Here is a 12602-nt window from a genome sequence, read left to right on the forward strand (position 1 = left end):
CTGGTGGAGCTGGGATTTAAACTCACAACCTTCTGGTCAGCAGATCAACACCTTTACCCCTGACCTAAACACCATGTCCCCACTCCTGAACAGTTAACAAAAAACACTCCTTTACTTAACTGTGGTTAACTAAATACAACAGGACTAGTTTAACTCAATGCTAAAGGGAATAAAATATTTATAGAAAGTACAAAAACTGATAACTAATAAAACTTACAGCAGTAAAAACTCCAGGTTACTGAGGAACCAGACTGCAGAGGAGAAAAGACTGAGATAAAGAAGGATTTCTGAATGAAGATGAAGGAGGAGGAAGAGGAGGAGGAGACAGAGCTGAAGGCCACGTGGAACTTCTGCTCACACACACACACACACACACAGACACACTGCTAAACCCAGCCTGGGAATATTACAGAAAATGCCTGACCATTACACTCCAAAATAAAGCAGGTCCAGACAGTTATAGTGGAGATGGTGGTGGAGTTTAGGGTAAACCTGCTGCAGTTAACCTGCTGTGTGTGTGTGTGTGTGTGTGTGTGAGATCAGCTCAGTGTGTAAACCTGCTGTGTGTGTGTGAGATCAGCTCAGTGTGTAAACCTGCTGCGTGTGTGTGTGTGTGTGTGTGTGAGATCAGCTCAGTGTGTAAACCTGCTGTGTGTGTGTGTGTGTGTGTGTGTGTGTGATCAGCTCAGTGTGTAAACCTGCTGTGTGTGTGTGTGTGTGATCAGCTCAGTGTGTAAACCTGCTGCGTGTGTGTGTGTGTGTGTGATCAGCTCAGTGTGTAAACCTGCTGTGTGTCTGTGTGTGTGAGATCAGCTCAGTGTGTAAACCTGCTGTGTGTGTGATCAGCTCAGTGTGTAAACCTGCTGTGTGTGTGTGTGTGTGATCAGCTCAGTGTGTAAACCTGCTGTGTGTGTGTGTGATCAGCTCAGTGTGTAAACCTGCTGTGTGTGTGTGATCAGCTCAGTGTGTAAACCTGCTGTGTGTGTGTGATCAGCTCAGTGTGTAAACCTGCTGTGTGTGTGTGTGTGTGATCAGCTCAGTGTGTAAACCTGCTGTGTGTGTGTGTGTGATCAGCTCAGTGTGTAAACCTGCTGTGTGTGTGTGTGTGATCAGCTCAGTGTGTAAACCTGCTGTGTGTGTGTGTGTGATCAGCTCAGTGTGTAAACCTGCTGTGTGTGTGTGAGATCAGCTCAGTGTGTAAACCTGCTGTGTGTGTGTGAGATCAGCTCAGTGTGTAAACCTGCTGTGTGTGTGTGTGTGAGATCAGCTCAGTGTGTAAACCTGCTGTGTGTGTGTGAGATCAGCTCAGTGTGTAAACCTGCTGTGTGTGTGTGAGATCAGCTCAGTGTGTAAACCTGCTGTGTGTGTGTGTGTGATCAGCTCAGTGTGTAAACCTGCTGTGTGTGTGTGTGATCAGCTCAGTGTGTAAACCTGCTGTGTGTGTGTGTGATCAGCTCAGTGTGTAAACCTGCTGCGTGTGTGTGTGTGTGTGATCAGCTCAGTGTGTAAACCTGCTGCGTGTGTGTGTGATCAGCTCAGTGTGTAAACCTGCTGTGTGTGTGTGTGTGTGTGTGAGATCAGCTCAGTGTGTAAACCTGCTGCGTGTGTGTGTGATCAGCTCAGTGTGTAAACCTGCTGCGTGTGTGTGAGATCAGCTCAGTGTGTAAACCTGCTGTGTGTGTGTGTGTGTGTGTGTGTGTGTGTGTGATCAGCTCAGTGTATAAACCTGCTGTGTGTGTGTGTGTGATCAGCTCAGTGTGTAAACCTGCTGCGTGTGTGTGATCAGCTCAGTGTGTAAACCTGCTGCGTGTGTGTGTGATCAGCTCAGTGTGTAAACCTGCTGCGTGTGTGTGTGTGATCAGCTCAGTGTGTAAACCTGCTGTGTGTGTGAGATCAGCTCAGTGTGTAAACCTGCTGTGTGTGTGAGATCAGCTCAGTGTGTAAACCTGCTGCGTGTGTGTGTGTGTGTGTGTGAGATCAGCTCAGTGTGTAAACCTGCTGTGTGTGTGTGTGTGTGTGATCAGCTCAGTGTGTAAACCTGCTGTGTGTCTGTGTGTGTGTGATCAGCTCAGTGTGTAAACCTGCTGTGTGTGTGTGTGTGATCAGCTCAGTGTGTAAACCTGCTGTGTGTGTGTGAGATCAGCTCAGTGTGTAAACCTGCTGTGTGTGTGTGAGATCAGCTCAGTGTGTAAACCTGCTGTGTGTGTGTGTGTGAGATCAGCTCAGTGTGTAAACCTGCTGTGTGTGTGTGAGATCAGCTCAGTGTGTAAACCTGCTGTGTGTGTGTGAGATCAGCTCAGTGTGTAAACCTGCTGTGTGTGTGTGTGTGATCAGCTCAGTGTGTAAACCTGCTGTGTGTGTGTGTGATCAGCTCAGTGTGTAAACCTGCTGTGTGTGTGTGTGATCAGCTCAGTGTGTAAACCTGCTGCGTGTGTGTGTGTGTGTGATCAGCTCAGTGTGTAAACCTGCTGCGTGTGTGTGTGATCAGCTCAGTGTGTAAACCTGCTGTGTGTGTGTGTGTGTGTGTGAGATCAGCTCAGTGTGTAAACCTGCTGCGTGTGTGTGTGATCAGCTCAGTGTGTAAACCTGCTGCGTGTGTGTGAGATCAGCTCAGTGTGTAAACCTGCTGTGTGTGTGTGTGTGTGTGTGTGTGTGTGATCAGCTCAGTGTATAAACCTGCTGTGTGTGTGTGTGTGATCAGCTCAGTGTGTAAACCTGCTGCGTGTGTGTGATCAGCTCAGTGTGTAAACCTGCTGCGTGTGTGTGTGTGATCAGCTCAGTGTGTAAACCTGCTGTGTGTGTGAGATCAGCTCAGTGTGTAAACCTGCTGTGTGTGTGAGATCAGCTCAGTGTGTAAACCTGCTGCGTGTGTGTGTGTGTGTGTGAGATCAGCTCAGTGTGTAAACCTGCTGTGTGTGTGTGTGTGTGTGATCAGCTCAGTGTGTAAACCTGCTGCGTGTGTGTGTGTGAGATCAGCTCAGTGTGTAAACCTGCTGTGTGTGTGTGATCAGCTCAGTGTGTAAACCTGCTGTGTGTGTGTGTGTGATCAGCTCAGTGTGTAAACCTGCTGCGTGTGTGTGTGTGTGTGTGTGTGTGAGATCAGCTCAGTGTGTAAACCTGCTGTGTGTGTGTGTGATCAGCTCAGTGTGTAAACCTGCTGTGTGTGTGTGTGTGATCAGCTCAGTGTGTAAACCTGCTGCGTGTGTGTGTGTGTGTGTGAGATCAGCTCAGTGTGTAAACCTGCTGTGTGTGTGTGTGTGTGTGTGTGTGTGTACGATCAGCTCAGTGTGTAAACCTGCTGTGTGTATGTGTGTGATCAGCTCAGTGTGTAAACCTGCTGTGTGTGTGAGATCAGCTCAGTGTGTAAACCTGCTGTGTGTGTGTGTGTGTGTGTGTGAGATCAGCTCAGTGTGTAAACCTGCTGTGTGTGTGTGTGTGATCAGCTCAGTGTGTAAACCTGCTGTGTGTGTGTGTGATCAGCTCAGTGTGTAAACCTGCTGTGTGTGTGTGAGATCAGCTCAGTGTGTAAACCTGCTGTGTGTGTGTGTGAGATCAGCTCAGTGTGTAAACCTGCTGCGTGTGTGTGCGTGTGTGTGTGTGTGATCAGCTCAGTGTGTAAACCTGCTGTGTGTGTGTGTGAGATCAGCTCAGTGTGTAAACCTGCTGCGTGTGTGTGTGTGTGTGATCAGCTCAGTGTGTAAACCTGCTGTGTGTGTGTGTGATCAGCTCAGTGTGTAAACCTGCTGTGTGTGTGTGTGTACGATCAGCTCAGTGTGTAAACCTGCTGTGTGTGTGTGTGTGTGTGTGTACGATCAGCTCAGTGTGTAAACCTGCTGTGTGTGTGTGTGTACGATCAGCTCAGTGTGTAAACCTGCTGTGTGTGTGTGTGTGTGTGTACGATCAGCTCAGTGTGTAAACCTGCTGCGTGTGTGTGTGTGATCAGCTCAGTGTGTAAACCTGCTGCGTGTGTGTGTGTGTGTACGATCAGCTCAGTGTGTAAACCTGCTGTGTGTGTGTGTGTGTGAGATCAGCTCAGTGTGTAAACCTGCTGTGTGTGTGTGTGTGTACGATCAGCTCAGTGTGTAAACCTGCTGTGTGTGTGTGTGTGTACGATCAGCTCAGTGTGTAAACCTGCTGCGTGTGTGTGTGTGTGTGTACGATCAGCTCAGTGTGTAAACCTGCTGCGTGTGTGTGTGTGTGTGTACGATCAGCTCAGTGTGTAAACCTGCTGTGTGTGTGTGTGAGATCAGCTCAGTGTGTAAACCTGCTGTGTGTGTGTGTGTGTGTGAGATCAGCTCAGTGTGTAAACCTGCTGTGTGTGTGTGATCAGCTCAGTGTGTAAACCTGCTGTGTGTGTGTGTGTGTGTGTGTGTGAGATCAGCTCAGTGTGTAAACCTGCTGCGTGTGTGTGTGTGTGTGAGATCAGCTCAGTGTGTAAACCTGCTGTGTGTGTGTGTGTGAGATCAGCTCAGTGTGTAAACCTGCTGTGTGTGTGTGTGTGTGTGTGTATGAGATCAGCTCAGTGTGTAAACCTACTGTGTGTGTGTGAGATCAGCTCAGTGTGTAAACCTGCTGTGTGTGTGTGAGATCAGCTCAGTGTGTAAACCTACTGTGTGTGTGTGATCAGCTCAGTGTGTAAACCTGCTGTGTGTGTGTGTACGATCAGCTCAGTGTGTAAACCTGCTGTGTGTGTGTGTGTACGATCAGCTCAGTGTGTAAACCTGCTGTGTGTGTGTGTGATCAGCTCAGTGTGTAAACCTGCTGTGTGTGTGTGTGTACGATCAGCTCAGTGTGTAAACCTGCTGTGTGTGTGTGTGTGTACGATCAGCTCAGTGTGTAAACCTGCTGTGTGTGTGTGTGTGTACGATCAGCTCAGTGTGTAAACCTGCTGTGTGTGTGTGTGTGTGTGTGTGTGTGTGTGTGTGCGATCAGCTCAGTGTGTAAACCTGCTGTGTGTGTGTGTGTGATCAGCTCAGTGTGTAAACCTGCTGTGTGTGTGTGTGTGTGTGTGATCAGCTCAGTGTGTAAACCTGCTGTGTGTGTGTGTGTGTGTGTGTGTGATCAGCTCAGTGTGTAAACCTGCTGTGTGTGTGTGTGTGTACGATCAGCTCAGTGTGTAAACCTGCTGTGTGTGTGTGTGTGTGTGATCAGCTCAGTGTGTAAACCTGCTGTGTGTGTGTGTGTGTGTGTGTGATCAGCTCAGTGTGTAAACCTGCTGTGTGTGTGTGTGTGTGTGTGATCAGCTCAGTGTGTAAACCTGCTGTGTGTGTGTGTGTGTGAGATCAGCTCAGTGTGTAAACCTGCTGTGTGTGTGTGTGTGTGATCAGCTCAGTGTGTAAACCTGCTGTGTGTGTGTGTGTGTGTGTGTGTGTGTGTGTGTGATCAGCTCAGTGTGTAAACCTGCTGTGTGTGTGTGTGTGTGTGTGATCAGCTCAGTGTGTAAACCTGCTGTGTGTGTGTGTGATCAGCTCAGTGTGTAAACCTGCTGTGTGTGTGTGTGTGTGTGTGTGTGTGTGATCAGCTCAGTGTGTAAACCTGCTGTGTGTGTGTGTGTGATCAGCTCAGTGTGTAAACCTGCTGTGTGTGTGTGTGTGTGTGTGTGTGTGTGTGTGTGATCAGCTCAGTGTGTAAACCTGCTGTGTGTGTGTGTGTGTGTGTGATCAGCTCAGTGTGTAAACCTGCTGTGTGTGTGTGATCAGCTCAGTGTGTAAACCTGCTGTGTGTGTGTGTGTGTGTGTGTGTGTGATCAGCTCAGTGTGTAAACCTGCTGTGTGTGTGTGTGTGTGTGATCAGCTCAGTGTGTAAACCTGCTGTGTGTGTGTGTGATCAGCTCAGTGTGTAAACCTGCTGTGTGTGTGTGTGTGATCAGCTCAGTGTGTAAACCTGCTGTGTGTGTGTGTGATCAGCTCAGTGTGTAAACCTGCTGTGTGTGTGTGTGTGTGTGTGTGTGTGTGTGTGTGTGTGTACGATCAGCTCAGTGTGTAAACCTGCTGCGTGTGTGTGATCAGCTCAGTGTGTAAACCTGCTGTGTGTGTGTGTGTGTGTGTGTACGATCAGCTCAGTGTGTAAACCTGCTGTGTGTGTGTGTGTGTGTGTACGATCAGCTCAGTGTGTAAACCTGCTGTGTGTGTGTGTACGATCAGCTCAGTGTGTAAACCTGCTGTGTGTGTGTGTGTGTGTGTGTACGATCAGCTCAGTGTGTAAACCTGCTGTGTGTGTGTGTGTACGATCAGCTCAGTGTGTAAACCTGCTGTGTGTGTGTGTGTGTGTGTGTGTGATCAGCTCAGTGTGTAAACCTGCTGTGTGTGTGTGTGTGTACGATCAGCTCAGTGTGTAAACCTGCTGTGTGTGTGTGTGTGTGTGTGTGTGTGTGTACGATCAGCTCAGTGTGTAAACCTGCTGTGTGTGTGTGTGTGTGTGTGATCAGCTCAGTGTGTAAACCTGCTGTGTGTGTGTGTGTGATCAGCTCAGTGTGTAAACCTGCTGTGTGTGTGTGTGTGTGTGTGTGTGTGTGAGATCAGCTCAGTGTGTAAACCTGCTGTGTGTGTGTACGATCAGCTCAGTGTGTAAACCTGCTGTGTGTGTGTGTGTGTGTGATCAGCTCAGTGTGTAAACCTGCTGTGTGTGTGTGTGTGTGATCAGCTCAGTGTGTAAACCTGCTGTGTGTGTGTGTGTGTGTGTGTGTGTGTGTGTGTGATCAGCTCAGTGTGTAAACCTGCTGTGTGTGTGTGTGTGTGTGATCAGCTCAGTGTGTAAACCTGCTGTGTGTGTGTGTGATCAGCTCAGTGTGTAAACCTGCTGTGTGTGTGTGTGTGTGTGTGTGATCAGCTCAGTGTGTAAACCTGCTGTGTGTGTGTGTGTGTGTGATCAGCTCAGTGTGTAAACCTGCTGTGTGTGTGTGTGTGTGTGATCAGCTCAGTGTGTAAACCTGCTGTGTGTGTGTGTGTGTGTGTGATCAGCTCAGTGTGTAAACCTGCTGTGTGTGTGTGTGTGATCAGCTCAGTGTGTAAACCTGCTGTGTGTGTGTGTGTGTGTGTGTGTGTGTGAGATCAGCTCAGTGTGTAAACCTGCTGTGTGTGTGTACGATCAGCTCAGTGTGTAAACCTGCTGTGTGTGTGTGTGTGTGTGATCAGCTCAGTGTGTAAACCTGCTGTGTGTGTGTGTGTGTGTGTGATCAGCTCAGTGTGTAAACCTGCTGTGTGTGTGTGTGTGTGTGTGTGTGTGTGTGTGTGATCAGCTCAGTGTGTAAACCTGCTGTGTGTGTGTGTGTGTGTGATCAGCTCAGTGTGTAAACCTGCTGTGTGTGTGTGTGATCAGCTCAGTGTGTAAACCTGCTGTGTGTGTGTGTGTGTGTGTGTGATCAGCTCAGTGTGTAAACCTGCTGTGTGTGTGTGTGTGTGTGATCAGCTCAGTGTGTAAACCTGCTGTGTGTGTGTGTGTGTGTGATCAGCTCAGTGTGTAAACCTGCTGTGTGTGTGTGTGTGTGTGTGATCAGCTCAGTGTGTAAACCTGCTGTGTGTGTGTGTGTGATCAGCTCAGTGTGTAAACCTGCTGTGTGTGTGTGTGTGTGTGATCAGCTCAGTGTGTAAACCTGCTGTGTGTGTGTGTGTGTGTGATCAGCTCAGTGTGTAAACCTGCTGTGTGTGTGTGTGTGTGATCAGCTCAGTGTGTAAACCTGCTGTGTGTGTGTGTGTGTGTGTGTGATCAGCTCAGTGTGTAAACCTGCTGTGTGTGTGTGTGTGTGTGTGATCAGCTCAGTGTGTAAACCTGCTGTGTGTGTGTGTGTGTGTGATCAGCTCAGTGTGTAAACCTGCTGTGTGTGTGTGTGTGTGTGTGTGATCAGCTCAGTGTGTAAACCTGCTGTGTGTGTGTGTGTGTGTGTGATCAGCTCAGTGTGTAAACCTGCTGTGTGTGTGTGTGATCAGCTCAGTGTGTAAACCTGCTGTGTGTGTGTGTGTGTGTGATCAGCTCAGTGTGTAAACCTGCTGTGTGTGTGTGTGTGTGTGATCAGCTCAGTGTGTAAACCTGCTGTGTGATCAGCTCAGTGTGTAAACCTGCTGTGTGTGTGTGTGTGATCAGCTCAGTGTGTAAACCTGCTGTGTGTGTGTGATCAGCTCAGTGTGTAAACGTGCTGTGTGTGTGTGCAATCAGCTCAGTGTGTAAACCTGCTGTGTGATCAGCTCAGTGTGTAAACCTGCTGTGTGTGTGTGTGATCAGCTCAGTGTGTAAACCTGCTGTGTGTGTGTGTGTGTGTGTGTGTGTGTGTGATCAGCTCAGTGTGTAAACCTGCTGTGTGTGTGTGTGTGTGTGTGTGTGATCAGCTCAGTGTGTAAACCTGCTGTGTGTGTGTGTGTGATCAGCTCAGTGTGTAAACCTGCTGTGTGATCAGCTCAGTGTGTAAACCTGCTGTGTGTGTGTGTGTGATCAGCTCAGTGTGTAAACCTGCTGTGTGTGTGTGATCAGCTCAGTGTGTAAACGTGCTGTGTGTGTGTGTGCGATCAGCTCAGTGTGTAAACCTGCTGTGTGTGTGTGTGCGATCAGCTCAGTGTGTAAACCTGCTGTGTGTGTGTGTGCGATCAGCTCAGTGTGTAAACCTGCTGTGTGTGTGTGTGCGATCAGCTCAGTGTGTAAACCTGCTGTGTGTGTGTGTGATCAGCTCAGTGTGTAAACCTGCTGTGTGTGTGTGTGTGTGTGTGTGTGTGTGTGCGATCAGCTCAGTGTGTAAACCTGCTGTGTGTGTGTGCGATCAGCTCAGTGTGTAAACCTGCTGTGTGTGTGTGCGATCAGCTCAGTGTGTAAACCTGCTGTGTGTGTGTGTGATCAGCTCAGTGTGTAAACCTGCTGTGTGTGTGTGTGATCAGCTCAGTGTGTAAACCTGCTGTGTGTGTGTGTGTGTGTGTGTGTGTGTGTGATCAGCTCAGTGTGTAAACCTGCTGTGTGTGTGTGTGCGAGATCAGCTCAGTGTGTAAACCTGCTGTGTGTGTGTGTGCGAGATCAGCTCAGTGTGTAAACCTGCTGTGTGTGTGTGTGTGTGTGTGTGTGTGTGTGTGTGTGTGTGATCAGCTCAGTGTGTAAACCTGCTGTGTGTGTGTGTGTGTGTGTGTGTGATCAGCTCAGTGTGTAAACCTGCTGTGTGTGTGTGTGTGTGATCAGCTCAGTGTGTAAACCTGCTGTGTGTGTGTGTGTGTGTGTGATCAGCTCAGTGTGTAAACCTGCCGTGTGTGTGTGTGTGTGTGTGTGTGTGTGAGATCAGCTCGGTGTGTAAACCTGCCGTGTGTGTGTGTGTGAGATCAGCTCGGTGTGTAAACCTGCCGTGTGTGTGTGTGTGTGAGATCAGCTCGGTGTGTAAACCTGCCGTGTGTGTGTGTGATCAGCTCAGTGTGTAAACCTGCTGTGTGTGTGTGTGTGTGAGATCAGCTCGGTGTGTAAACCTGCCGTGTGTGTGTGTGATCAGCTCAGTGTGTAAACCTGCTGTGTGTGTGTGTGTGTGTGTGTGTGATCAGCTCAGTGTGTAAACCTGTTGTGTGTGTGATCAGCTCAGTGTGTAAACCTGCTGTGTGTGTGTGTGTGTGATCAGCTCAGTGTGTAAACCTGCTGTGTGTGTGTGTGTGTGTGTGTGTGTGTGATCAGCTCAGTGTGTAAACCTGCTGTGTGTGTGTGTGTACGATCAGCTCAGTGTGTAAACCTGCTGTGTGTGTGTGTGTGTACGATCAGCTCAGTGTGTAAACCTGCTGTGTGTGTGTGTGTGTGTGTGTGTGATCAGCTCAGTGTGTAAACCTGCTGTGTGTGTGTGTGTGTGTGTGTGTGTGATCAGCTCAGTGTGTAAACCTGCTGTGTGTGTGTGTGTGTGTGTGTGTGTGTGATCAGCTCAGTGTGTAAACCTGCTGTGTGTGTGTGTGTGTGTGTGTGTGTGTGTGTGTGTGATCAGCTCAGTGTGTAAACCTGCTGTGTGTGTGTGTGTGTGTGTGATCAGCTCAGTGTGTAAACCTGCTGTGTGTGTGTGTGTGTGTGTGTGTGTGTGTGTGTGTGTGTGTGTGTGATCAGCTCAGTGTGTAAACCTGCTGTGTGTGTGTGTGTACGATCAGCTCAGTGTGTAAACCTGCTGTGTGTGTGTGTGTGATCAGCTCAGTGTGTAAACCTGCTGTGTGTGTGTGTGTGTGTGTGTGTGTGTGATCAGCTCAGTGTGTAAACCTGCTGTGTGTGTGTGTGTGTGTGTGTGTGTGTGTGTGATCAGCTCAGTGTGTAAACCTGCTGTGTGTGTGTGTGTGTGTGTGATCAGCTCAGTGTGTAAACCTGCTGTGTGTGTGTGTGTGTGTGTGTGTGATCAGCTCAGTGTGTAAACCTGCTGTGTGTGTGTGTGTGTGTGTGTGTGTGATCAGCTCAGTGTGTAAACCTGCTGTGTGTGTGTGTGTGTGTGTGTGTGATCAGCTCAGTGTGTAAACCTGCTGTGTGTGTGTGTGTGTGTGTGTGATCAGCTCAGTGTGTAAACCTGCTGTGTGTGTGTGTGTGTGTGTGTGTGATCAGCTCAGTGTGTAAACCTGCTGTGTGTGTGTGTGTGTGTGTGTGTGATCAGCTCAGTGTGTAAACCTGCTGTGTGTGTGTGTGTGTGTGTGTGTGATCAGCTCAGTGTGTAAACCTGCTGTGTGTGTGTGTGTGTGTGTGTGTGTGTGTGTGTGTGTGATCAGCTCAGTGTGTAAACCTGCTGTGTGTGTGTGTGTGTGTGTGTGTGTGTGAGATCAGCTCAGTGTGTAAACCTGCTGTGTGTGTGTGTGTGTGTGATCAGCTCAGTGTGTAAACCTGCTGTGTGTGTGTGTGTGTGTGATCAGCTCAGTGTGTAAACCTGCTGTGTGTGTGTGTGTGTGTGTGTGTGTGTGTGTGTGTGTGTGATCAGCTCAGTGTGTAAACCTGCTGTGTGTGTGTGTGTGTGTGTGTGTGTGTGTGTGTGTGATCAGCTCAGTGTGTAAACCTGCTGTGTGTGTGTGTGATCAGCTCAGTGTGTAAACCTGCTGTGTGTGTGTGTGTGTGTGTGATCAGCTCAGTGTGTAAACCTGCTGTGTGTGTGTGTGTGTGTGTGATCAGCTCAGTGTGTAAACCTGCTGTGTGTGTGTGTGTGTGTGATCAGCTCAGTGTGTAAACCTGCTGTGTGTGTGTGTGTGTGTGTGTGTGTGATCAGCTCAGTGTGTAAACCTGCTGTGTGTGTGTGCTCAGCTCAGTGTGTAAACCTGCTGTGTGTGTGTGTGTGTGTGTGTGTGTGTGTGTGATCAGCTCAGTGTGTAAACCTGCTGTGTGTGTGTGTGTGTGTGTGTGTGTGTGATCAGCTCAGTGTGTAAACCTGCTGTGTGTGTGTGTGTGTGATCAGCTCAGTGTGTAAACCTGCTGTGTGTGATCAGCTCAGTGTGTAAACCTGCTGTGTGTGTGTGTGTGTGTGTGTGTGTGTGTGTGTGTGTGTGTGTGTACTGCAGGATTTACCTGAAGCTCTATTCTGCAGAAATTAATCAGAACTCTAACCTGCTTCCTGTTTCCAAAGCTAAGGGAATACACACCTTTCTTGCCTTGTCCTCGGGAGGTTTTCTTCGTGGCCATTTCCTCTGGTCAGTTGTCCGACAGTGTCCGGTGTCCCAGTTTAATGTGACGGACTTCTGCAGCTTTATAAATCCTGAACCCGAGTAAAATCACACCAGCCCCTCCCCCTGCACACACTCAAGCCTCATAGCAACCCCACCACTGGCTTTGAGTGACTCAGCATTCGGCCAGTGATATACTCGGAATGTAGCTGTAGGTGGGGCGAAGGAAAAATTTCAGCCAATCCCCACGCGAAAGCTCCTGCCTTGATTCAATCGTGTGGATAGCCGCGGGTTAAACGCCGCCCACTGCATGCTCTGGAACGTGGCAAGATGGAAGATTCCAGTTAGCGCGATATTATGTCTGTCTTTCAACTTATCGCGAGATTCCGCCTGCTGTGTTTACGCCTTACAGATTAAAATAGTGAAGGGTTATATAATTTATTAAAGTTTATTTTCAGATGTGTGGAGAGATGTGTTTATCCGTCCACAGGAAGATCTTACATCTATTAAAATAAAATCTGCAACAAATCGAGAGAGAAAAAAGCGTGTATTATAATAATATAATAATATTTCTATGATATTACGTTCACCAACGTGTGTGTCTATATATATATATATATATCATCCTGAGACCCAGCCTATTCATTTATGTCATCTGTGATGGACATTAGTTTTTGATCTATATCTTTTGACTCATTTGAGCTACCCTACTAAGGCCTGATGTGCTCAATAGAGGACATCCTGGCCTTTCCAATGCTATCTCATATGTTTGGGTGGGATGAGGGGAAGTTTGTTTTCATGCGGAGACAAAATGGAGACTGCAGAAAAACGTGCCTGTCAGGAAAAATTAAAAGGTAAGTCATATATTGTTAAGATATAATTTTTCACCTATTATAATCATATATTTTCTTGTTTATGAACATGTCAGGAATTATAATATGGGGTCAGAGTTCAGTTAAACTTTTTGTCAGGAAAAATATTAGCCCTTTTATAGATGTCAACTGTAATGGACATAAGAACAATTTAATGGGGTTAGCT

At 48.1% G+C, this 12602-nt stretch overlaps 2 protein-coding genes across 4 annotated transcripts in view; one reads left to right on the forward strand and one right to left on the reverse strand.

The window, feature by feature from the left end:
• The window catches only part of asph (aspartate beta-hydroxylase), a 76755-nt gene extending 65036 nt beyond the window's left edge, over positions 1–11719 (reverse strand). The window contains exon 1 of the mRNA XM_058413392.1: positions 11544–11719. Coding sequence (XP_058269375.1) covers positions 11544–11583 — 40 coding nt within the window. The 5' untranslated portion in view covers positions 11584–11719. The remainder of the gene's footprint in view (positions 1–11543) is intronic.
• A 157-nt stretch (positions 11720–11876) lies between these two features.
• Positions 11877–12602, forward strand: part of LOC131367836 (piggyBac transposable element-derived protein 4-like) — a 2694-nt gene continuing 1968 nt past the window's right edge. For 2 of the 3 annotated variants that reach the window (XM_058413395.1, XM_058413393.1), the window contains exon 1: positions 11877–12418. The gene's annotated coding sequence lies outside the window, so the exon portion shown is untranslated. Of the gene's footprint in view, positions 12419–12590 lie in introns of those variants that run through there. The other variant, XM_058413394.1, reaches the window with a different exon arrangement.

The sequence above is a fragment of the Hemibagrus wyckioides genome, linkage group LG17 (assembly GCF_019097595.1).
Source record: "Hemibagrus wyckioides isolate EC202008001 linkage group LG17, SWU_Hwy_1.0, whole genome shotgun sequence".
Lineage (NCBI taxonomy): Eukaryota > Metazoa > Chordata > Actinopteri > Siluriformes > Bagridae > Hemibagrus > Hemibagrus wyckioides.